We start from the raw sequence: 26,151 nt of genomic DNA, 5'->3' as shown, positions 1-26,151 counted from the left end.
GCAGCTAAGTAAAAAGTAGTTCTAAGTATGGAATTCAAGAATCTTTTCTCTCCAGTGTTCTGTGGGCAACACTGCTTTATGACATCTGCCCACCTCATACCATTGTAAACTGTCCAATGTTCCTCATATATCACTGCAAAGATAACTTGCAGAGAATCAGTGAAATAGAAATCGCATGATGCTATAGCCTATTTTAATGTTTTTTAATGCTCTGGGTTGTTTTAAATGGCAGTATGCTTTTATTGTATTGTTTTAGTTGTCAGTCTCTTCAAGCAGGTCTCTGAAGAGACAATATAAACAATTTCTAAAGAAATAAACTGAACAAAGCTGTGTTCATAGGAGGCTTTAGGAAGCAGAATCCAGGAAAATATACTGATAATAGACCACAGCTTGGCTGAGGGCTAGGTCACATATGAATGCTCATCGTTTTGTACATCTTTACATTTATCTAAGTGAGCACGGGCGCAAAGGAGCAGGAGCGGGGAGAGGCGCGTGAGAGAGGTGGGAATCGGGGCCGGGACAGGTGGCGATGAGTCGCTTGGTGTGCAGAGCTAGGGAAAAGTGGGGACGGAAGGAGGCTTCGGACAATGCCAGGATCTGGGGCCAGGTAGCTCCGGAGGAGCCCTGATCCTTGTCAGCAAAGCTTGGAGGGCTTTAAGAGGGGAGTGGACATATTCATGGAGGAGAGGAGTATTCATGGCTATTAGTTAGAATGGATACTGATCATACTGCATACCTATTCTCTCTAGTATCAGAGGAGCATGCCTATTATTTTGGGTGCGGTGAAACACAGGCAGGATGGTGCTGCTGCACTCGCCTTGTGGTGGCTTCCTGGAGGCACCTGGTTGGCCACTGTGTGAACAGACTGCTGGACTTGATGGGCCTTGGTCTGATCCAGCAGGGCCTTTCTTATGTTCTTATGTAAGAGGAAAACAGGCTCTAAAAACAAAGGAAACTGTAAAGCTTATCTTTTGGTATGGAAAACAATGCAACACTTATGATCAGGGACCAGACAGTCCCATTTTGAGCCTCAGGTCTCATGATTAGAATAAAGCCATGAAAAAGAGATGTATCTTTTCATTTTCTAATATGCATTAGTCTCTTAAAATAGCCCTTATCACGTTTCTATTCTGTACCCTAAAAATCAATAAAAACTTTATTTTAAAAACAGCCCTTATCACATTATACCTTTCCCCTATGGGTAATGTTACTTATTTAAAGACTTTTTAACCAGAAATATTCCCTAAGAAGGCTAACAAATAATACCCGTTTTAAAAAAAAAAGTCTCATTGACTTAGTGCAAAACTAGTGATTTTTAAAAAAACTAGGCTCTTGGAAACTTTTATTTACTTGAAATAATTCATTGGATGGGATTTGGATCCAGCCTAGCTTTGTCCTATAAAGCTGTCTTTAAAAGCTTTCTGGGAAAGGTAAACAGCTCACAATATACAGGCAAGCCTGAGGAATTAATCAGCACTCAAATCGGTGGCAGACACAACTGTCCTGTTCATAGTGAAGGGAGGTAAAAGCCAGGCTCACTCAGGGAGGAACAAAAACAGTGGTTAGTCCTGCAGTTACCCTGAAATGATGGCCTTAGAGGTGAGGCCTTCATGAAGTCAAAATCAAGCAGGAACTTGAATTGACACCAAGTAAGACTGTAGAGATGGAGTCCTGCAATACAGGTGCCACTCATGAGAAGGCCCTGTCCCTCGTGCACACCCACCACATTTCAGGATGTGGGGAAATGCAGAGCCAGACTTCCACCGATGACCTTGGTAGGTGGATGGATATAAACAGGAGGGAATCATGTAGGAAAGCCATCCTATGGTTGAAAAAAGTGGTGTCCAAGTACATCTTTAAAGTGGAGAACAAATGTTTGAGAAATCAAGATCTAGCGAGTCTGATCAAAACATAATGTTTTATAGTCCTAGTTTGCAGGAAGAATGTTTAATCCATCCAACAGGATGCTTTCATTGCAACAAGAGATTATGACAGGTCAAATAACATTTTAGCCAGGAATAACAGTAAGGAGAAGCTGGTTTTATTTGCAAGAAACGTAAGTAGACCACTTATTTGAGATCTGTATGTTACACAAATAGCGACTGTTCGCTTTGTGTTTTAAAATAAAATTCTGAGCCATTATTTGAAACGCTGGCTCCATTCAGCAGCCAGCCATAGCAGAGATTGAGCCTGACCACTATTTTGTGCCTTGCATAAAGAAGGATGGAAAATTTATTTGGAAGGGTTTGCTACGCTACCCAAGGAATCTAGACTAGGAGAAGTGTGTAATAGATCTCATTACAAGCAGACCGCAAAATAGTGGAAGAAGAGCTTTGGGCGAACTCATAAACTGAACTAGAATAAATGGGCAAATACACTTCATGGACTGAAGCCTACTTCATCAGATGCACAGAGTATGATCTCAGTTAGCAGATATATATACATGGCTATTGGGGGGGATTGTAAACAGTATCAGAAGGCCATGGAATGAAAGAGGTACCAACTGTGATATGTCTCAGCTTGTGTCAGTTATTTTTCTATAAATTAAGGTTGTCAGGAAAGGGTACACTGGAATAATTCCAGTGCCAGCTAGATGAAAACCTGGTGGGTGAATGGATGAAATTACTTTTGTGATTTTAAATAGGTAGCGGGAAATATGATGTAGGGTGGATTACCTCCTGAGCTTTCCCTCAGTAATATTCAGCCTTGCTGTGCAATATTTGGTATGGGGAGCTATCCACATTTCAACCGTATTTTGCAGATCTCTACCTAGTTAGCATATTTTGAAAAGCACAGGTCTGTTTTAGCTAAGGCCAACTCTAATATTCAATATAACAGGAAATGCAGTATATCAATGTCAGTTCAGCACACCACTAGATGGAGCTATCTTACAGACAAAGAAAAACACCCGTGGGATTGCTCTATTCATGCATTGCCGCAGACATGGCACCTTAAAATCTAACAGATTTGAAAAAGCATAACCCGTTATGGGCCAGCCCAGAGCCCATGAGATGCATGAAGTGAAACTTCATTCAGCAGAAATAAATTCAAATCTATGAGTGCTATATAGGTGCCATAAGATTTCCTCTTGTTCTCGTGGAAACCCAAGGAAGTCTGGGTTTCTTCTCTGCCTGTTGTGTGTTGTTTTAATTTACTCTGCAATGGGATATCCTGGATGGGTTCCTAAATAGCATGTTAAGAGAAATCCCTTTAATTTCTCTTTACCCTATTTCTCCCTGAAATTTAGCGATCTGTTTATTTCCCCCTTTTTAGGAATTAAGAGCCCATTCCTGAAGGGGGGGAAAGCTCCTTAGAAGCCAGTGTGACCCCATGCTGGTGTAGGTGCCACCTTATCACTAGGGTTGCCAACCTCCAGGTACTAGCTGGAGATCTCCTGCTATTACAACTGATCTCCAGCTGAAAGAGATCAGTTCACCTGGAGAAAATGGCCGCTTTGGCAATTGGACTCTATGGCATTGAAGTCCTTCCCCTCCCCAAACCCCACCCTCCTCAGGCTTCACCTCAAAAACCTCCCGCCGGTGGCGAACAGGGTTCTGGCAACCCTACTTATCACAGAATAAGGTGGCACCTACACTGGTGCGGGGGCAAATCAGCAGCAACATCAGCAACATGGATAGCCATGTTGGTCTGCAGTAGAAGACCAAGACTTTAAAGACCAACAAAATTTCCAGGGTATGAGCTTTCAAGAGCCAAAGCTCCCTTCCTCAGATGGACATCCCTGAGCCCTTATATTCCCGTCCGAAAGTGGGAGGGGTGTTGCAAGGAAGGATGTAGAGGTACAATGCAAAATGTAATCAGCTTGATTAGAGCAGGGGAGTAATGCTTCAGGGACAGAAAAGTAGCATCTATGGTGAGCTAAGAATCCTGTTTTCCCCAGGGGAGGTGGTCTATTGTTCTGAATTTGTGAATGACCTCAAGTTCACCAAGTTCACCAATCTCAGGTTGTAATCTCCCTTTGAAGCTTCTCTGTTTGAGGACTGCCACTTGTAGGTCAGCAATGGAATGTCCTGGAAGATTAAAATGTTATCCAACTGGTTTGAGGAAACTTCAGGGACTCCTCGCCGTGTGCAAGTCACCTACATGCAATTGCTTCAGTTGACCAGAGCACTGCCACAGACAGGATTTCTGGAGCATGATTTTCTCACCCACTGCCCTCCCGTCATAGCCCCCCAAATCCTGCTCTGTCAGCATAAATGATGCGGTAAATCCAACCCTATCTGTAGTTCCAGGGTTCTTCTTTTTTTAAAAAACCCTCTTATAAAATGCAGGTAATGATGCCACAAGACTGGCATGGGGAGGAAGGGCTTCATCTTTTCCCCAGCCTGTGGGGGGCTGTTTTGGGTGGGGAAAATGGTGAATGAGAACTTCATTTATGTATTTATTTATTTACTTCCTTAATACCCTGCCTTTCTCCCCAATGGGCCCCCATCATTTTCCTGTCCTCAATTTGATCCTCACAACAACCCTGTGTGGTAGGCTAAGCTGAGAGAGTGTGCCTGGCCCAAGGTCTCCAGTGAGCTTCCATGGCAAAGTAGGGATTCGACCCTGGGTCTTCCAGATCCTAGTCCAAGACTCTTAACCACCATACCACACTGACTTGTTCTACCTACATGTTGGTCTTCCAGTTCAAATAGCAGCCCCAGCAGCTGTGTTTCCCAAAAACAAGTGATCCTAAAATGCCACAGGTCTATATGCAACATGAAGTTCCCATAGTGTGGTTGCTCTTACGAACATTTCTGCTGCAGTGGCTGCTAAGGATTGCCCATTACCTCCTGTCTGCCTTGTTTCTAATGCTTATGAATTGCAGAGAGCCAGGAAAGACCAGGGAACCTGGTGCCACAGGGTTGTAAGCCTGACAACAGGCAAGTGAACAAACTTGCAGTGTGTGTTTGCGTGTTATGGCAACCCAGTTGGGTTTTCAAGGCAAGAGACTAACAGAGGCAGTTTGCCATTGCCTTCCTCTTCATAGTGACTCTGGCATTCCTCAGTGGTCTACCATCCAAGTACTAGCCAGGACCAATCCTGCTTAGCTTCTGAGATCAGGCTAGCCTGGGCCATCCAGGTCAGGGTCCACCTGTGGTAAAACAATGGAAAGAATTCATTTGGATCAGTGATGGATGTGAAATGATCGAGGTAAGCAGTTGCCTTTAAGGTTTCTTCAAAAAGTGTAGACTAATGGAATATGCTATTATGGCAAAAATGACCAACACGATAAACAGAAGCAATGAAATGAGCTATGAGCAGTTTTACAAGAAATGGAAATTGTTTTATGAATATGCTGAAGGTTAACAAAAACAAGGTAAAAAGGTAGACAGTAATCAATAGTAATGATATTTTAATTTTAGGTCTAGATAATTCTCTTGATGGCAGAGTTATTAAATATGTTTGATAGATATAACAGATGGTCATTTTCCAGCTATACTATATGCTTAACTCGCCCAAATTTTTTTTTCTTTTTTATTCTATAATTTGGGCAATTAACTGATGGAAAAACGGTGTTGAAAAGCAGAGTGATGTAGTCTGCTCGATCTGTTTCTTAATTTGTGTTTTTTCTTTCTTTCAAATGTATACTGGACCACTGTTTTTTCCCTTTCCCTTTTCCCCTCTTCTGTACCCCTTTTATCAATTAAAAAAAAAGTGTAGCACATGGAAATGAGGATTCCAGTAGTAGTAAATTATTGGACTAGTACAAGTAGTCCAGTTTTCTCCATGCTAAGGTGTTATACTTGTGGAGCAACTGGATAGGATAGTTTATTTTAGAGACATGTTATTACACAGATGTCCTAACAAATCTCGACAAGGCTGGAGCTGAAGAAACTCCAATATGAAATCCAAGCACACAATATTGATCTTCCTACCCAACAGTCTTATTTCTTAGCAGTGCTGGGTCTCTGGAAACAATGGCTGTTTCTCTTTCCTTCCTGCCTCGTGCCCCAGAAAGGCATATATTCCTATTCCTATTAAATATTATATATTAAAGTATATTAAAGTTGTCCATTGCACACATGAAGCATTCTGCAGGCTGAAATGGATAGAACAGACTGGTTGTGAGGGAGGTATTATGGATATTTCAGGTTCGCCACAAGCATACGTCACGTCAATGTGATTTGGGTTAGTGTGTACATTGTACTGTAGAAATACACAAATGTAACCCCATGGGTGGACTATCACCTCACCCCTCCAGCATTTACTCACTTATTTCATTTATAATCTGCCTTTCTGGCTGAGACTCATGGTGGATTATAGAATCGTAAAATAATGCAAGAAATACTATAACAATCCCTTCTGTGGAGTCAGAAATGCCCTGTGGATTTCTGAAGAGCTTGGGTTGATGAAGTTGGGCATACGGTTAGAGTACCAATACCAATACCTTTAATGGCATAAAAAAGAAACCTTAAGTTATACAATAGAATATTACACATGGCTCGAATAATACAAACATAAACAATATTCATCCCTGTCATGTCGTACTTTTATGGCACTCTGGAAGTATTTTGCCACTTTCTCTATTATGTTGGGAGAATGATTATTTAAGAGAAAAGACACACAGTCAGAGTACATGTGGAAGAAAACTCAAAGCAAATGTGACCAATCACAGGAGAAAGTACATGGTCATGCCTACTCTATGATGATGAAGTGAGCTTACTTCTCTGCCACCATTATGTCTGCACAATGCATAGGGTTGCCAGCGCTGGGTTGGAAAATACCTGGAGATTTGGGGGGTGGAACCTGAGGACGAGGTTTGGGGAGGGGAGGGACTTCAATGTGGGATAATGCCATAGAGTCCACCTTCCAAAGTGGCCATTTTCTCCAGGTGAACTGACATACTACATCCCTGACTCCCAGAAGGCAGAGATAACACAAGCAAAATGTTCATAAACAGGCAGAAAGAGAGAATGTCTAATAGGATACTGTAGCCTAAAGGAGAATAATCTACATGGTTAGAAATGTCAATAGGATAGTCATCTTTGCTTTAAAAATATATAATTTACGCTCAGCAAGCATTATGCAAGCATTTAAGCCGTTATGTCAATGGTTCACTGCATGTTGCACTATTGGTTATCACTATGTCCACAAGGAGAAAATAAATAAAAATGATGGCTAAGAGCCAATCCAGATAAAGACTTTTATCTTTCACTGGTTGGGAAAGAGCTGGTGAGCCTGCAACTCAGCACAGAATACCACAACGGCATATGTTGATAATAGTAAGTTGATTTGTTCCATACAACTATATAATCTTTGTTGCTTGTTGATGAGCAAGAATAATTGCTAGCTAATTTTACAAATATATGTAGCAGACCCCAATCTCTTTTTAAATGAACAACAGTAGGAGAAGGATCAGGAGAAGGAAGGATGCTTAACCCTTCCCCACAAATTATTATCCCCATTCAAAATAATGTCTTCAATTCTGACCAGGTTTTTTAAAAAGTCCTGGCCACAGTGATCCATGCAACGGTCACGTCTAGATTGGGTTACTGTAACTCGCTCTATGCAGGGCTGCCTTTGAAGTTGCTCTGGAAATTGCAACTGGTCTAGAATGTGGCTCGCAGGGGTTCTGATGGGGACACCATGCAGGGCATACATTCAACCCATCAGAGCTCAAAATGCAGGGGAATAAACAGAGTTCTCCCATGAAAAGGTATGTGGGACCAGAGCTAACATAGTTTGTAGAATTTGCTTCCACAGGATGTGGTGATGGCCAAGGGCTGAGATACCTTGAAAAAGGGATAAGAAAACTTAATGGAGAGTAGGCATATGGACTCCCTAACCTGGATGGCTCAGGCTAGCCTGATTGCATCAGGTCTCAGAAGCTAAGCAGGGTTAACCCTTGGACGGGAGACCACCAAGGAAGACTAGGGTTGCTGTGCAGAGGAAGACAATGGCAAACCACCCATGCTCATCAGTTGCCTTGAAAATCCCTTGTGGGGTCACCATAAGTAGGCTGCAATGTGATGGCACGTTCTACCACCACCAGTGATTAGCTATAATGGCTAAAGAGTAGACATATGTAGGTTCAGAGGAGGCTGGAGGGGCAGCATCAGTGGGGAAAGGCCTTCATAGCCACTGTTAGAAACACAGTGCTGGAACAGACAGTCCTAATGGGAATGACTCATTAGAGCTCCTTTTATGCTCCACTCCCAATGGCTTGTGTTTAGGTTAACGTTTTGGAAACAACTAAAATATGTAATTTAAAAACCCCTGGTCATATTGAAGCTACATTGCTGGTATGACTCAGATGCATACACAGGTAGCCTGTCCCATGAAGGGAAAAGTACTTCTAGCTTAATCACTGATTTAGTAATACATTAATGAATTTGTGTTGCAATTTGATACCCTTTAATCAAACATATTAAGTTAATATGTGCCAAAGATACTAAGCCAGGTAACCCAATGCTATTTCACTATGCAGATGATGAAACAATAGGGTGCCCAGTTGGTAAGTAAGTGGAAGATAGCAAAGCTATACAATTCATTGCTCCTTATATATATGGTTGCCAGGTCTCTCCTGACAACCGGTGGGAGCTTTAGGGAGGTGGTTTCATGGGCAGCGATCTGTGTCCCCTGCATGATGACATCATTTCTGCCTTGATGTGGAAGCTCCAGCATCGTGCTGGGGGCTGCTCTAGCATTTGCTAAACTCTGGTTTCCACAGAGTTTTTGGGGAGAGTGCTAGAGCGTCCCCCTGGCACAATGCTGGAACTTTCGCACCAAGACATAAATGACGTCAAGGCGGAAGTGACATCATCATGCAGAGGACTCAGATAGCTCACCCCCTTTCTCCAGCCTGCTTCCTCCTGCCAACCAGCTGAGTGTTGGCAGACCACAGAACGAATCAGCAGGTGATTGCCCACCATTAGCAGGCATCTGGGAACCCTACTCATACATTACTATTGTGGCAGTGATACTGCCAAAAACAGCATCCCTGTGATATGTTTTCCACACTTGAAGTCCAACACTAGAAGATTCATAGTGCACAGACTGAACTACTGTTCCCATTTGTCAACGCAAGAATGAACAACATATGAATCTAATTCTGAACATGGTGCTAGAACACAGAAGACTCAGGTTCAGGGCACCTTTATTCCAGGTTGTTAGCGTCACACAATGATAATATGAGGTCTCAACTACCTTTATTGGAGACCAAAACTAAGGTGTTATGAGTTATATCTAGAGAACAACTACTTTCAGATAACCAGCCCTATAGCACAGAGCAGAGACACAGAAAGTATGCCTTAAAGGTGCAGTAACACCACTTACAGAACTGTTCTGCTGGCTACACACAGGTGGTAATATTATAAAGGCCACTTCCAAAGGCCTACTCTACCAGGACACAGTCAACTACTTCGCTGGCATCAAAATGACTATTCTTGATGAAAGCACACAAATTTCTCAAATGTGACAACACAGCTTCTACTCTTCTCCCCCTTCATACCATGCAGAAGCGCCGTCAAGGCATGTGTTAAGCCTAAGGTGAAATGAAATAAAACTGTCAAAACAGCACACCCATCAGGTTAGTTTGTCACATGTTTAGAAAACAACCCTCCTCTGCAAGAATTAATATCAAGTCACATTGGCAATGTTCGAGGCTAGTGATAGAAAGCAGACTTGTGGGCACAGACATTTCTGAGGTAATTTATCAGGCATTAATTGGCTTCATACAGCTGTCTCTTGGGGCTCTTCCAAATTCCAGCAGTTTCTCCCAGCCTGAGGCAGCTCTTTCTTGGAAGAGCTTTTACTAGGCCCCTCTCTGGTATGTTCCAAGATTTGGCTTCAAGGACTGTCAAATAACACAGCAAATTTAATTTCAAACCAAATGAATATACAGGGTTGTACTGTTTGATGTTTCAAGTGGTATTCCATGCTTTGCTGCTGCAGCCATGTTGATTTGAGGATGGAAAAAAGAAGGTTGGAAAGAAAGAGATGAGTCCGATACGCTTTTTTAATTCGCCAGAGCAACAGAAGGACAAAACTAGGATTCACATCCCTCTCATAGTATGTAGAATCATATAAATCCTTGTGCTGTCATCTACAGGCACCAGAACTGTGAAGGGTAGATGCAGAAACTCAGGACTGTTTGGGGTCAGGAAATTGACAGGGCAGGGGGACAGATCCTGAAGCCCCTTCTCCACATGCACTATAGTCATGATTGAAATCGAGCACTACTCACATGGGAATTGAGGAGAACCTGCAATGCATGCCTAACTGTTACGCTGGTGGGGACTTCTGTACTCTGTAGAGTTGCCAGCTCTGGGTTGAGAAATACTTGGAGGTTTTTGGGGTGGAGCCTGCGGAGGGCGGGGCTCAATGCCATAGAGCCCAATTGCCAAAGCAGCCATTTTGCCCAGGGAAACTGATCTCTGTCGCCTGGAGATCAGTTGTAATAGTGGGAGATCTCCAGCTACCACCTGGAGGCTATGCAAAAATATATAAACTGAGTTGCCTTAGGGAAAGGCTTATTTAGAACTAGCAACTACTATGGCTCAAACTAAAGAATAATATCACTTTGTGTATACAGATATTTCTTAAACCAAGTAGTTTAAGAAATAAACGCTGAATATGTAAAGATAATAAAATGAAATGAAATACTGACAATGAAATGTTTTATTTGTATTATTTTCATACAAATAGCTTTTCAAACAATATAAAGATGTGGTCAATGTAATAACTTACACTGAGTCCATAAAGTAATAAATCAATAACTTGTTACAAATCTAAAGCACAACATACAACGATTGCTATGGTAAGTATGAACAAGAACACAAGGGGTGGGACAAGTCTCCAGTAAAAGATCTTGTTTCTTCCTTCTTCAACCACCCGTGTCCAGTCCTGTGTCCTCTTATGTTGCATTAAATTATAGTAATTTTACAATTTCATTTCAAAGCTTAAGCTTTACATAACGTCATTGTAACAAGAGCCTAAGCTTCTTGTAAGATGATTGTTTGCTAAAACAACAACAACAACAATGCTTGCTAAGTCATTTTATATACGTTTAAACAAAACTCAAACATTCAAAAATATTTTTTAATTTGTACTCACGAGCATAAACTTCCTATAGTTGAGATAAGATTCTTTGATGTAGTATTTTGTCCCGTGGGATCCTCTGGGACAAAATACTACATCAAAGAATGTTTGAGTTTTGTTTAAACTTATATAAAATGACTTCGCAAGCATTGTCTTTATTTTTAGCAAACAATCATCTTACAAGAAGCTTAGGCTCTTGTTACAACGACGTTACGTAAAGCTTAAGCTTTGAAATGAAATTGTAAAATTACTACAATTTAATGCAACATAAGAAGAGGACACAGGACTGGACACGGGTGGCTGAAGAAGGAAGAAACAAGATCTTTTACCAGAGACTTGTCCCACCCCTTGTGTTCTTGTTCATACTTACCATAGCAATCGTTGTATGTTGTACTATAGATTTTTAACAAGATGTTGATTTATTGCTTTATGGACTCAGTGTAAGAATTATTACATTTACCACATCTTCATATTGTTTGAAAAGCGATTTGTATGAAAATAATACAAAGAAAACATTTCATTGTCAGTATTTCATTTCATTTTATTATCTTTACATATTCAGCACCATCTGGAGGCTGGCAATCTTAGTACTCTGTAATGCATCAAGAGGATTGTTGAGGGAATAAAATATGCGTGAATCCAGACTCTGTGATCCACAGAATGTCACCTTTTCCACAAACCGTTCACCAAGCGTACTTCTGTTTTTAGGACAAGTCACATAATGCATTTTTGCACAAGTGTGCAGAACCAACTGCAGTAATTACTATGAACTAGAGAAAGAACCACAACAAACACAGGGATTGCTGTTGACTACATAGATCCAAGGTCACTTGGTTTATAGATTACATGTGTCCCAGGGAGCACATATGATTACCCACTAGCAAAAATTCTTATATGTGAACATAGCAAGAAAATTACACTCCTTATTCTCCTTTACTGCTGTTAGACTGCAACATGGATTTGATATTCAGTAGAGGAGGGGTTTAGTATTCTTCCTTTCTGGGTTTAGGGGTGGGACTGAGGAGCCACTGAGTTTGCTTTATAAGGCCCCAAGCAAAGCTCATGCAATTGCGGCTTGAAGGGAACCGGTCAGCAATCTGTGCAAGACCCACTAAAGAGCAAGGAGATTGTTCAGGCTCCTGAAGCACGAAAGAGCAGTCAAGAATCAGAAGCACCATGAGCACCGCAGGCAAAGTAAGTAAACACTTTCAAGCTGGTCCTTCACTGGTGTTCATAGGATAAAATGGATAGTGGCATTAAGCCCAGGAGTCATAAAGCAAGTTCTGTTTAAAGTTCTGTTGTGCCTTTTTTGTTATTACATTAAAATGTGATTGTACATTGCTTTATACACTGAATTAATAAAGATATCATTCGAAGTAAGCTTTTTGATATCAAACTCCAGGTGAGCCAGGATTTCTCACAAAGGCTTCTAAAATACAAAACCCATTCACTGGAGAAACAGCATTTGTGGTTACGTTGCACAAACCAGAAAGATGCCACAAGGTGTAACAGGGGAATTATGGTATTCCGAACATAATGACTGAGTTTTTAATATTGCAGAAGGATACAGTGTTAAAAACTCACTTGATGCAGAGGAATCTTGAAGCGTAAGTAGTAGAGCCTTCAAAATCATTTTGCATGGTTAAAGAAGGATAGGGCATTATACAGCAGCCAACATTATCCCACTGATTCCAGCCAGCAAGGTAAACTCAAGTTTAACACTTCCCCACTGGAATCAACAACACTAAACTTTAGCTGGATTATGCCCGCAATTTGTGTTTTATGGGGGGGGGGGGTTGTACAATATACCTGTTGTTCTGAATGATCATATAGGACCACGGAGTAAACTCACAGTTTTTGGTCTCCTCTTTTTGTTTTTCATGCAGATGCATAAATGCACAGGAAAAAAATGACAGCATTTTAATTAGATTAATGATACTTCCACTCAGATATTTTGCCTCACCTTTTCATGATGTCATCCTCCATTCATCCTATTTCTGTATTTTGTAGTGCTTTTCTATGATCATTCCCAAATTTGCTTTGGTATGTTATTTTTTGGACGACCGCAGTCCAAGTGTCTTCGGATGCCCTTTGGTTGGGGAAATGTGCATTTTTTGCAGGACCTGCCCACACTGGCACAATTTGCTCTGCCCCAGATCCACTGCATCCACCCTTCCCCCCACCAAAGGGCTTTTAAAAAAACTAGCAATGCTTGATTGCTATAATGCAATGACATTATAATGATCTGTTGCCACAATCTACTAGTTCCCAGTTTTCACTGGGGGTGGGGGAGTTACTAGCCTTTTTATTGCAGAATTATAAGGGGAAATGTCCTTGTAATTCTGCAATGAAAAGGGTTAGAGACTCACTTTTTAAAAAAAAACGAAAGCAGGAAACTAGCACATTGTGGCAACAGACCATTATAACATTATTGCACTACAGCAATCTGCCTTTAAAAAACAGCCTGAAAAAGCCCTCTGGTGGTGTGTGTGTGGGAATGGCTGAAGCACGCATTAAACTGCCATGTGAATGCTCCATTGCCAATGTGTATGATTCTCCATTCACAGTGGTAGTGAAGGCTACATTTAAAATAAATCTCCTTGTGAAAGCAGCCTAAATTAACACAATGTATTTGACAAACCAGAAAGCTGCCAAGATTTCAGCTTGATCATATGAAATTAAGCTAACAATTAATATAGAAGTAAAAGTATGGTATTGCCTGCTATAAGAAAATCTTGATTATCTTCCAGTGTTGAGAGCACACCAAAAGAAATTTATCTCAGGAAAGACAAGCTGACCTTTTCACCACAAGAAGACACTTGCACATAATCATTATGGTGTGGTTAACATTTTATTTGGCTCAGGGTCAACACTAAAAAAGCAGATTTCATCAGGGTCCGGTCTTGCCAGAAAAAACATACCGTATGTAACATATTTAACAAAAAGCATGATTGCTTCTGTTACATAAATGTTCTACCAAGCTTAGCTTTTCTGCACATTCGCCAAAGAATATTAGGTCTCAGATCAGATATTTAGTCAGCTTTTACAAACTGCACATTATTTTTTACTAGGTACAGTTTCTAAGCTGTAACCCATTTCTGTTAGAATGCCCATATAATTTGAAAATGTATAGTTTCTGTTTTCTGATGTTGACACATTAAAAATGTTATATTCCACTCTCAGATTAAAAGTAGTTCTTAGTATCACCAGGAACGGTATTCTTAGCTTCATGTTTTTATTAAAACAAATTATGTTACTTCACTCACCACAACTCCAGGTGACTCATAATGGACTAGAAAGCTGCCAAAACATCGATCCCAGATATTCTACTGTGATTTAGGGAAACTGCAAGTCTTATCACTTTTTATCGGTTTTCTTTTAATTAACATAGCAATTTCCTTCAGACATTTTTGGATGCTGTAACAGATAAGAGTTTCTGATATATTTATAGTTTTTATAAATTATATATAACACCCATGGATGGCCCCCATGTGCATAAGAATCGACAAAGTGGGGTCATTCAAGGCTGGGAAATGGATTGATTCCAATGGGTGGTAATCTTGGTGTCTTGGAGGCCCCATCTACCCCACTGATTCCAATGGGTGGTAGGGCAACCCTACCACTAGGGTTGCCAACCTCCAGGTACGAGCTGGAGATCTCCTGCCATTACAACTGATTTCCATCCAATAGAGATCAGTTCACCTGGAGAAAATGGCCACTTTGGCAATTGGACTCTATGGCATTGAAGTCCCTCCCCTCCCCAAACCACGCCCTCCTCAGGTTCTGACCCAAAAGCCTCTTGCCGGTGGCAAAGAGGGACCTGAAACCCTATCTACCACCCACTGAAAACAGTGGAAATAGACCTGGCCTCTGGACTTGGATTCTTGGTCTACCTACCATCCATTGGAATCAGGATGTCAGGTCTACCATCCGTCAGAGGCCAAGCTTATTTCCACTCTTTTCAAAGGATGGTAGACCCAGCATTCAGAGATCAGGGCTTCTCCCACTGATTCCAGTGGGCTGTAGACCTGCCATCTGAGTCTATTTCCATTGTTTCCAATGGGTCATGTACCTTGCATGCAGACTCGGACAATAGTTCTGCCACCCATTGGAATCAACAGAGCCAAACAAGGTCTACCACCCAAGCTGAAACAAACCAAAACTATCCCAAAATTTTAGGAGTTTGAGTTCGGGAATCCTGAAATTTCAAGAGTTATCTTCTTTCATCTTGGGTATTTCCAATCCAAAACGAAACAGGGAATTTTAGGCACTGTTTTGGATCAGAAACATCTGGATGCACACCCCAACAACACACTCTGTCAAGGAGGCCTCAGAACATTGTACTAGTCCACTGTGTCCTCACATACCGATGCATTTCATTTGTTGCCTAATAGGGGTAGAAAAGAAACAGCTTGATCACCAGTGGTGACTTGCATGTCTGAGATAGGCTCAACCTAGACAAGAAACAGCATAAACCCACGAGAGTTGTACTAAATCCCTCTAAGTCCAGGGCTGACAGATTGGCAGTGTCATACAGAGCATAGATACACCCTTCCAAGTCCACTGAAGCAGAACTTGGAGGGGGAGCAACTTTTTAAAAAAGCAGATGGGAACAGAAGTACAAATGGTGGTGGGTATCAATACCCCTCTCCTAACTGTGCTTTGACGTCCGTCCCCCACCCCCCGCCCCCATCCTCGTCCTGCAGTGATTCAGTGGCAACTTCTGTAACAACTGAAATTTGAAGTAATTTTGATCAGCACACCCTGGTTATTAGGAAAGTCTGAAAATGGGATGCTTTAATTTTTCTTTCTTGAAATTAGGGGATGAACTTTGCCTCATGCCTGTGGTAAGCTTTCTACTGCAAAGGATGGATAAGGATGTCTGATGGGTTGTGAGAATTCCCCTCCCTTCTGTGCTTGCAGAGTGATTGTGTTCAGTGACAGCTAGGAACATAAAGGGCAAGGTACACATGATAAGACTTCTCCATATGTTTTAACATGGCTCAGGGAAGGGAGTGGAGTGTTCTGCTTAGGTAATGGATAAGTGACTTGTGTTGGTTTTACAGGTCATTAAATGCAAAGCAGCTGTCGCTTGGGAGATTAAAAAACCCCTGGTCATTGAGCAAATCGAAGTAGCTCCCCCAAAGGCTCATGAAGTTCGTATTAAGGTAAATGACCTGGAAATTAATGCTACACAAATGTAAGGTAAATTCTTGCTGTGGTATTTTTTATTGTATTGAAAAAGTTAAATATGTTAAAAACTCAAATATTACAAAGGAAAAATGTAAAACACATCAAATTGAGCAGAACAGTCAAATTCCAAGGATTCCATATTAACTATGGAGATAGATCATGATAGGTAGCCATGTCAGTCTGTCTGTAGCAGTAGAAAAGAGCAAGAGTCCAGTAGCACCTTAAAAACTAACAAAATCTCTGGGAAGGGAATGAGGTATCTGAAGAAGTGAGCTGTGACTCACAGAAGCTCACACCCTACCAGAAATTTTTGTCATTCTTTAAGGTGTTACTGGACTCTTGCTCTTTTCTACTGCTACTATGGTTTGCCTTTCCCTTTCCAATCAGATTTGTAGTTCTGGTTTTCTGGAGTAGTGAATCCCACTTTGCTGTTTCAGATATCATGGCTCAAGTCAAGTCACTAACAATGTGATCCTATGCAGAGTTACTTCAGTCTAAATCCATTAATTTCAATGGATTCAAATTACTTTGCATAGGATTGCATTGTAATTAAATTCTAAGCATCCAAGGGAGGCAGGAGAAGGTGCAGAAACTTGCAAAAGTAGGGCTCATGCCCATGATACCAAACAATAATTTCCTAGTCAGGGTGAACCAAGACTTTATGGTATGGTGGTGGCCCACATGCATCTATAGATCACCATTTTGTTTTAGATGTTGAATGTCATGACTTGTTACATGATATAAGCAAAAAAAATGGACAGTGTTTCTTCCTTCCATCTTAACTCTGTACAGATTTTGGCCACAGGGATCTGTCGCTCAGATGACCATGTGCTCAGTGGTGCATTTGCTATGCCTCTCCCAATGGTTTTGGGCCATGAAGCAGCTGGAGTTGTGGAAAGTGTGGGAGAGGGAGTAACTTGTGTGAAACCAGGTATGAACAAAGATGGTTATAAGACAGTTTGGAATTTAGTACTCATATAACCCTGGGTGGAGCTGTTTTTCATGTGCTGCCACAGGAAGCGTGCCCAAGGCTGTGATGACCACACCAAAAATTTTCAAAATATACTTCACATGTGACAATGTATACGTTTTGTCCTATGCAGACCTTATGCCTCAGTAACACACGTCTCGTGGTAACACTCATAGGTCTTGTTTTTTTGGGGTGTGTGTGTGCAAATTTATTTAGTTCTTCATTGGGTGCACACTCTCCTACTCTTAAAAGGCCTTGTCTAATTATGGAATTTCCCTTTAAATTATGGCTAAACTGTTCCAGTTGCTGGATCCATAAATTTGATCTCTAGATGTTTGTGTAATTGTAAAAGTTGTAACTCTCAGTTGATTCCTTTTGTTCCTAGGAGACCATGTTATCCCTCTCTTTGTCCCACAATGTGGAAACTGCAGTTCTTGCCGGAGTACAAAAGGCAACCTTTGTTCTCAACATGAGTAAGTGACATTGTTTTTTGTTTACTAGCACCATATTTGAGGGTGAAACAGAGGAGACAATGAAAATCCATGATTGGGTAGACTGTAAATTTTATAATAGAAGCCATATAAGGCCTTGGTTTGAATCACCGCCATCTTGAGGGGTGAAGGGAAGTTTAATTCTAGCTCTTGTGCTGTTTTGTCATTCAAAATTAATACCCCCTCACCCCCAATTCAGTGCTATTAGCCCCCAAAATTAAATAAAAAGGAGCCTGTATTTTCCATTCTATGGCCAGTTTGATAGAAGAAACCACTTGGAAGGTTAAACTGCCTCTTTCTCCTCAGCCCATGACACAAACTAGGAATGTATAGGTATGTCGGAAATTTACAGGTAAAAGATTTGGTCACTGTCTCACCTAGTTTGGCCCTTAGTATCATTTCATGAGGTGAGGTAGGTGGCCATAAATCAAAAGGAGAGGGACTAGAATTAAAATTAAATCTAACCAGTTTTTCCTGTATTTGGGCTTTTATGTACTGGGTTTTCTATACCCTCAACTGTAGCCTGCAGTAAACATATGTGAGTGGCTTCAAGCCCTGCCTACTGGTCTTCAGAGCATTTGAAGAACAGATGGGAAGGAAGAATTGGTTTGGTGGAAAGGAACTTACACTGCTTTTCTAATTTCTGCTGCTGCCACAGTATGGGGGCACACTATTGGTCAGTCTAGCTTGGTGATCTCTGCTGATCCTGGTTCTTTAGGATCTCAGGCAGAGGGAAGTCTTTTCCAGTACTTAATATCTGTGATCCTATGACGATAAACAGGGCTAGCCTAAAGATTTTTTGGCACCATAGGTAGCAAATGACTTCGCCACCCTCTCCCAAGTTGAAGAGAAGCCATCCTCTACCCTCTTCCTCTCTTGCACAGTGGGGAGGCAGCAGGAAGCTGCCCCCCACCCTACTTGCCTCCCATACTGTGGCAAGGCAGGAGGCAGTGGCCCCCTTTCCTCACTCCTCTGCACTGTGACGGCTGCCCCCCACCTCACCTCCCCAGCACTGCACCAATGTGGGAAGCCACCTTCCACAGCCCTTCTGACAATGGATGGGGGTGTGTGTAGAAGCTGGCTCCCTGCATCCACCCACTTAAGCTTCCTGGGACACACCCTGATGCCATGGGCAAGCAGGGCAGCTACAGGGTTGGTTGGTGCCCCTCCAGCTCTGGCACCCTGGTAAAGATATGAACTCAGATCTTTCTCATTCAAGTCATGTGTTCTATTATACCTCGGGGGCTTGTGCAACATACCCCTTTTAAATATCTAATTCTTTCCATCTCTGGCTGTCTTTCCCCCCCAAAGCCTTAGTGAAGGTCGTGGTTTAATGCCCGATGGCACCAGCAGGTTTACTTGCAAAGGGAAGAAGCTTTACCATTTCATTAGTACCAGCACCTTCACGGAATACACGGTGGTGCATGAGAATGCAGTGGTGAAAATTGATGCTGCTGCCCCTATGGAAAAAGTGTGTCTGATTGGCTGCGGGTTTTCCACTGGTTATGGAGCAGCTGTTCAAACAGCCAAGGTGAGTTCTAGAGAACATGTTTCAAGAATCTGTCCTTTATAATAAGAGATATATATAAATAGTATCCACATTTTTAAACTAGTAAGTGATAACAAATCACAAAACATTAATCGAAGACAACATAAAACCAACGAACCGTAACACCAATTAAGAATTCAGAAAGAACTCATTTTTAAAAAATGATAACACAATGTTTAAACAAAATCCACTCTCTTACAATATGATGTGTATTTGTGTACCATTTCTGATAAGGGCATAAGAAAAGTCTTACTGGATTGGGGCAAATGTCTCTCTACACCTCTTTGTGTTGTTTGCCCTAAATCAGTTCCATCGTGAGATATTAAGCTATAGAAAGGGGGGATCTCTCTTTTCACCCAAAGCCATAATTTTATAAATCTTTTAGTCATATTTTTTCTGGTCCCTAACCCTCCCTTTAGCAGCAGCCAAAGCCATTAAGGTATAATGGGAAAGATGTTTGGTGTCCAAGACATAAACACATTTAAAGTGTATTGTCTATTTATCAGTGCAAAACAATAATTCCTGGAATAAGTCTTCACAAACATACTCATAAATTGGACTTCTAGCAAAATGATGAGAAATATCTTCAGCCCCTCAAGAAATACAGCATCTCTCTTCAGTTGGGTTTTAAGTACCTGTGGCCATTATGATGAAAACAGTCAACAATAAAATGTGCTCTGACTATACCTGTTAAAAAGGGGCTTTTAAAATCATACTAGGAGCAATGAACCATACGACATAAGTTGATCTTGTGGTTTTCTAGGTGGAACGTGGTTCTACCTGTGCCGTCTTTGGTTTGGGAGGGGTTGGTCTCTCGGCCGTCATGGGATGCAAGGCTGCAGGAGCTTCCCGGATTATTGGAGTTGACATCAACAAAAGTAAATTTGCCAAAGCTAAAGAGCTGGGAGCCACCGAATGTGTCAACCCACTGGATTACAAGAAGCCCATCAATGAAGTATTGTTTGATTTGACTGATGGTGAAGGTGTAGATTATTCATTTGAAGTGATTGGACGCACAGATACCATGGTAAGTGACTTCAAAAATTGTTCTACATATCTGTTAGTTATGGTTCTTTTTGATAGTGAATATGATCTACCAGAAATTAAACATTACTTTCATCAGGAGCAGCTTCCTGTCTACCATTAAGTTAGCCAGATTTGGTGAGTGGTAACATGCCTAAGAACATCAGAAGAGCCCTGCTGGATCAGACCAGTGGTCCATCTAGTCCAGCATCCTGTCTCACAGAGTGGCCAACAGGGCATAGAGTTTGAGGCCTTCCCCTGAGGTTGCCTCCTGCCACTGGTATGCAGAGGTTTACTACTTCTGGATGTGGAGGTTCCATTTAGTCACCACAGCATAAGAACATAAGATAATTCAAGAGCATCCTTAACAGTCACTGCCACAAATCATGTTACCAATTGCTCAGTAAGGCCTGCAAGGAATACCATGTATTAGGAAGAGAGTAGAAGATGAAATGCAGTGGAGACCTTTAGATAGGGTTGCCAGCTCTGGGTTGGAAAATATCTGGATATTTTGGGGGCGGAGCCTGAGGAGGGCAGGGTTTGGAGAGGGGAGGGACTTCAATGCCATAGAGTCCGATTGCCAAAGTGGCCATTTTCTCCAGGTGATCTGATCTCTATCAGCTGGAGATCAGTTGTAATAGCAGGAGTTCTCCAGCTACCATCTGGAGGTTGGCAACCTTACTTTTAGACTTTAGCTATTTTAGTTTGTGTCCAGGTTCAGTTAGGAAATTGCTTTGGGAACTTTGTCAAAGGTAGTGTTAAAATAATGCGGGCGACTAAATCAAAGTTATGTCCTTGTTTTGTCTCAGACTGCTGCCTTGGCTTCCTGCCACCAGAACTATGGAACCAGCGTAATTGTGGGTGTGCCTCCTTCTGCATCTGAGATCTCCTTTGATCCAATGCTTCTTTTCACTGGCCGTACCTGGAAAGGATCTGTGTTTGGAGGTACAATCATGAGCTTGATGAAAAGCATGACAATTCATTGCTTGAAATGTAACATTCAGACGGTTTCTAGTACTTGTATGTCCTGAAAAGGAATGATACAGGACATGATAAAAAAGAGCAGCCAGATACCAGCATACTGGAGACCGAGCCCTATGAGGAAAGGCTGAGGGAGTTGGGAATGTTTAGTCTAGAGAAGAAGATGTCGAGGGGGAACATGATTGCTCTCTTTAAGTATTTGAAGGGCTGTCACCTAGAGGAGGGCAGGGAGATGTTCTTGTTGGCAGCAGAGGATAGGACTCACAATAATGATTATAAATTATACCCAGAAAGGTACCGGCTGGACATTAGGAAAATCATTTTTACAGTACGAGTTGTTCAACAGTGGAATCAGCTACCTAGGGCGAGTAGGACAGCGTCAATGATTCCCAAGGTGGTTTATAAAGGTGTAATTTAGATCTTCAGGAATATCAAACTCCTTAATAATATATTGTTCTTGTCCTTGGTTTAATAATATATTCTGAGTTTTCTCTCTTTCTTTGGTGGTTTTCAGGTTGGAAGAGCAAGGATTCTGTCCCTAAACTGGTTTCTGATTTCATGGGGAAGAAATTTGTTTTGGATCCATTAATTACTCACACATTACCTTTAGAAAAAATCAATGAAGGGTTTGAACTGCTCCGGTCTGGAAAGAGGTAATGTTCATTTTTCCTTTGGCAACTATGCTTTTAAATAATTCTCAGTTTCCTGTGTGACACAGTTTGTAGGGTTACCACTAAGTACTGGTAGTTTGCACAGATTGTTTCCCCATAGAAGCCCAGGGGCCCTGACCTGGATAGCCCCAGGCTAGCCTGATTTTTTTCAGATCTCAGAAGCTAAGCAGAGTTGGCCCTGCCTAGTATTTGGATAGGAGACCACCAAGAAATACCAGGGTCATGACGTAGAGGCAGGCAATGGCAAACCACCTCTGAACGTCTCTTGCCTTGAAAACCCTATGAGATTGCCTTAAGTCATCTGTGCTTTGATGGCTAAAAGAAGAAGAAGTCCAGGGGGACCACCATCATATGATCTGAAGAAATATAGATCACATATTGTTCCCTGTCTCCACTGCCCCCGAACAAATTGAATAATCATGGGTTAACCGTTACAGTGAAATGCCTCATGGTGCAGAGTGGTAAACTGCAGTACTGCAGTCCAAGCTCCGCTCACAACTTGAGTTCGATCTGACGTAAGTCAGTTTCAGGTAGCCAGCTCAAGGTTGACTCAGCCTTTCATCCTTCCAAGATCAGTAAAACGAGTACCCAGCTTGCTGAGGGTAAAGTGTAAATGACTGGGGAAGGCAATGGCAAACCACCCTGTAAACATAGTCTGTCTAGTCAACGTCAAGATGTGACATCACCCCAAGGGTCTGTAATGATCCTATGGGTCAGTAATAAAGGTATCTTTACCTTTACTTTTATAATGAAATGCTAGCAGTTATCATGGAATGTGGAATATGGCTTACCAAGTTCAAGTGTCTGTCATTTTGTTTCAGCATCCGCACTGTTTTGACATTTTAAGAACCTGAATAAGATTGGACTGACAATAGCTGAAGATCGTTCTCCAAGGCTTTTCTAATGAACCATATGCGCTGGGCTTTTGGTTTCTTCTGTTCTAACACCTATGTTTGCATAATGGACCAAATGAATGCCGAATACTAGGATGAAATTGTGGAATTCATCAGGAAATTTGATTATATTAGCTTTGCTAACCTGTAATGGATTAGATTAACAGAGCTAGGGAGACTATGTCATCACCGACTATTGCTTTGCCAAACGGTCACTGTGCTTATCTTGGATACATTGGAGTTTTATATAAAAGTGTCCCAGACCATACCACTTGCATTTCATGACCTCTTTGTTTACAATTTGTTTTGTCTCTGCTCATATGTTTGCCATATATCTGCCAACACAGATATTCATGGATGTGCTCAAGTGGGCTCCGGTCCATGAAAGCTTATGCCAACATGCACATATTAGTCTGAAAATTAACAAGATTCCTTTTTGTTTTGTGATGCCACTATGTAATGCCACTATCCCGTTGGAATTTGTTATGAAGCTAAAAAATGTTCTGTGACTGCAGAGTAAAAAAATATATAGTTGAGAAGTTAGTTGTCCAGGAGATGGCAGAAGTAATCTCTTGAATACAGAAATGCCTTCTTGTCCTTGTAAAATGTTTCTTCATAATGATCTCCCTTTGTTTCCAAATAAATAAATCTCAACTTTTTTTTGACTTTGACTATAGTTGTTTGTTTCTGCTCTTATTCCAGAGAACTACATATTATACTTGACACAAAGACAAGACATTGGCTACTTTCAAACACGTTGAATAATGTGCTTTCAAAGCACTTTCAAATGTACTTTAGTAATCATTTGCTAATGGATTTTCTTCTTTCACTGAAATGCATTGAAAATTGTATTGAAAGTGAATTATTCCATGTGTGTGAAAGCAGCCTTTCAATATATTTTGTATCTAGATTAAAATGCTATACAAATGATGATCCTGATCTAGAGATTATTTATAGGTGGGGACCTTAGATACGTGCACAGAATTTTCCCCACCTGCAAAAGCTTCCCCATTCATTCTAGCAGATGAGCCAGGGTGGTGTAGTGGTTAAGAGCGTTGGACTCTAATTTGGAGAACCAGGTTTGATTCCCTACTCCTCCACATGAGCAGCGACTCTAATCTGGTGAACTGGGTTTGATTCCTCACTCCTCCACTTGAGCGGCGGACTCTAAACTGGTGAACCGGGTTGGTTTCCCACTCCTACACATGAAGCCAGATGGGTGACCTTGGGCTAGTCACAGTTCTCGTTGAACTCTCTCAGCCTCACCTACCTCACAAAGTGTCTGTTGGGGGGAGAGGAAGGGAAGAAGACTGTATGCAAACCAGGCTCTTCCAGACTACCAGATGTCAAGCACTTCAGATCCCCATGTGTGCCTCTGGGTTGTGTTGTCTGTATTAGTTAGTTCCTCTGATCAGTTTAGAGATAGACACAAAGAACATAAATCATTTGAAGACTGCAGTTTATTGTGCAATCTGGCTAAGATTTCTAGGCATCCAAGAGAAATAAAAATGATGGATAGCATACCTTATTTGGATTTCAAAGCAGTTTACCATCGAATGTGAAGACACTGAAGTGCAAGTCATCTGACAGCAAGGCAAAAAGCCCACGTGCCTAATAAAAAAAACAGCAATCCCAAAAAGTTGGAGGGAGTCCTCTAATATGAACAGTTCTACCGCCCTTTTAGAATACCAGCAAGAAAAGTCCTCTGACATCCAGTTCCATAGATTTAGAGCAAGAAGGCATGTTCCCTTGCCTGGCAAGCAGAGGGCACAACCAGAAGTTCTGTTGAGCTGATCTTTGTTTGCATATGGACTTATATAGCAGAAAGAAAATTATTCAGGTGGATCCCAGGTCATGAAGGGCTTTATGGGTAAGAAACACCAGTTTAAATTGAGCCCAGGAGCAAATTGGAAGCCAGAAAAGCTAGTTTACAGTTGGCTTAACATATGTTCATTGTTCAACATGCATGTCCAAAATGCATGAGGCTGCAGTCTGTATCAACCAAAACTTCCCAGATACCTTATGGTTGAGCCCCATCATAGAACACCTTGTAGGAATCCAATCTGGAAGCATACAGTAGCATGGCTAAGGGGGCATAATTTAGAAGGGAGGACAGTTTGAAAGGTGGCATGGGGTAGTAGTCAAAATGCCATTTGAAATGTACAAAAATGGGCAAAAGTACAAAATGATGCCCCCCCATATATTATATACATATTTTTCTTTATACATACTTATATAATCAACAACTTTTAAATGATAGAATAAATTATGTTGACCTCTATGAACTGCTAATGAATAATTACACTTTTACATGATTTTATCTATCTATAATGTTTAAATATTCCCTCAACCCCTCTGCACACATAAAAACACAATCCAAGGAGAATATTTTTCAGCCTAGTCTTTTCCCTGGCATTTTTTAAAATACAGCACACATAACTTTGACATGGGAAACACCAAACACACCTCACGCTCCTTCGCAGCCAGATAAAGTACAGCCCAAGAAAAGTTTTATCTGGTAATTATGCTGTTAGAAGCTAAAATTACTAAACTACTGTACTTTAGTCACTGGAAAAGACTATAATGCTAGAAAACATTAAAGACAGTAGGAAAAGAGGAAGACCCACCATGAGATGGATGGATTGACTCAATAAAGGAAGTCATGGCCCTCAGTTTGCATGACCTGAGCAAGGCTGTTAACAAGAGGACATTTTGGAGATCATTGATTCATAAGTCAGAAGCGACAAAACGCACGTGAACAGGCCCTCCTTTCTTGTGTCCCCCCTTTCTCAAGGTGTAAAATCAGACTCTTTGGGGAAGGCCAAGCTTATCAGATGAGGGGGCAGGTTAGGGTTGCCAGGTCCCTCTTTGCCACTGGTGGGAGGTTTTGGGGACACTGGGCAGAGCCTGGGGAGGCCTAAACTAGATTTTCTTCCAGATGGTTCTTCAAATTAAAATGGCAATGTCTCTTGCCTTGAAAACCCTACGGGGTCACCATAAGTCAGCTGTGACTTGACAGCAAAAAACAAAAAAAGATCCAAGTTCACTTGGTTCACAGACTCAATGTGTCCAGGAAAGCACAATAGAACATAAGAACTTAAGAAAGGCCCTGCTGGATCAGACTAAGGTCCATCAAGTCCAGCAGTCTGTTCACACAGTGGCCAACCAGGTGCCTCTAGGAAGCCCACATATGATTCCACTGGCCCTAAGACTATTCGGCTGTCCTTAACTAGACCCAGGGCTTTCTTGGCCCTGGCTCCAGCCTGGTGGATTTCTGTTCTGTCAGTGAACAAAGGAGAAATCTACAATTTCTAAGTTGGGGAATCATGGGTCCAGC

The 26,151-nt window shown here is 41.5% G+C and overlaps 1 protein-coding gene across 1 annotated transcript; it reads left to right on the top strand.

Moving 5' to 3' along the window:
- Positions 1-12,186: 12,186 nt before the first annotated feature.
- LOC130482445 (alcohol dehydrogenase 1A) lies at positions 12,187-22,980 on the top strand. The gene is made up of 9 exons (XM_056855159.1): positions 12,187-12,237; positions 16,110-16,211; positions 17,029-17,167; positions 17,592-17,679; positions 19,009-19,228; positions 20,010-20,273; positions 21,079-21,214; positions 21,765-21,903; positions 22,743-22,980. The coding sequence occupies exons 1-9, from the start codon at positions 12,220-12,222 to the stop codon at positions 22,765-22,767; spliced, it is 1,131 nt and encodes a 376-aa protein (XP_056711137.1). The 5' UTR covers positions 12,187-12,219; the 3' UTR covers positions 22,768-22,980.
- The last annotated feature ends 3,171 nt before the right edge of the window (positions 22,981-26,151 follow it).

The sequence above is a fragment of the Euleptes europaea genome, chromosome 9 (genome assembly GCF_029931775.1).
Source record: "Euleptes europaea isolate rEulEur1 chromosome 9, rEulEur1.hap1, whole genome shotgun sequence".
NCBI classification, from domain to species: Eukaryota; Metazoa; Chordata; class Lepidosauria; order Squamata; family Sphaerodactylidae; genus Euleptes; species Euleptes europaea.
The sequence above is the reverse complement of the archived record's forward strand: the minus strand, read 5'-3'. Positions and strand labels throughout refer to the sequence as shown.

Excerpts from the sequence above, each read along its gene's own strand:
- LOC130482445 (XM_056855159.1), top strand. Across the intron at positions 17,680-19,008 it reads AACCTTTGTTCTCAACATGA|CCTTAGTGAAGGTCGTGGTT; the intron begins GTAAGTGACATT and ends TCCCCCCCAAAG. Across the intron at positions 21,904-22,742 it reads CTGCTCCGGTCTGGAAAGAG|CATCCGCACTGTTTTGACAT; the intron begins GTAATGTTCATT and ends ATTTTGTTTCAG.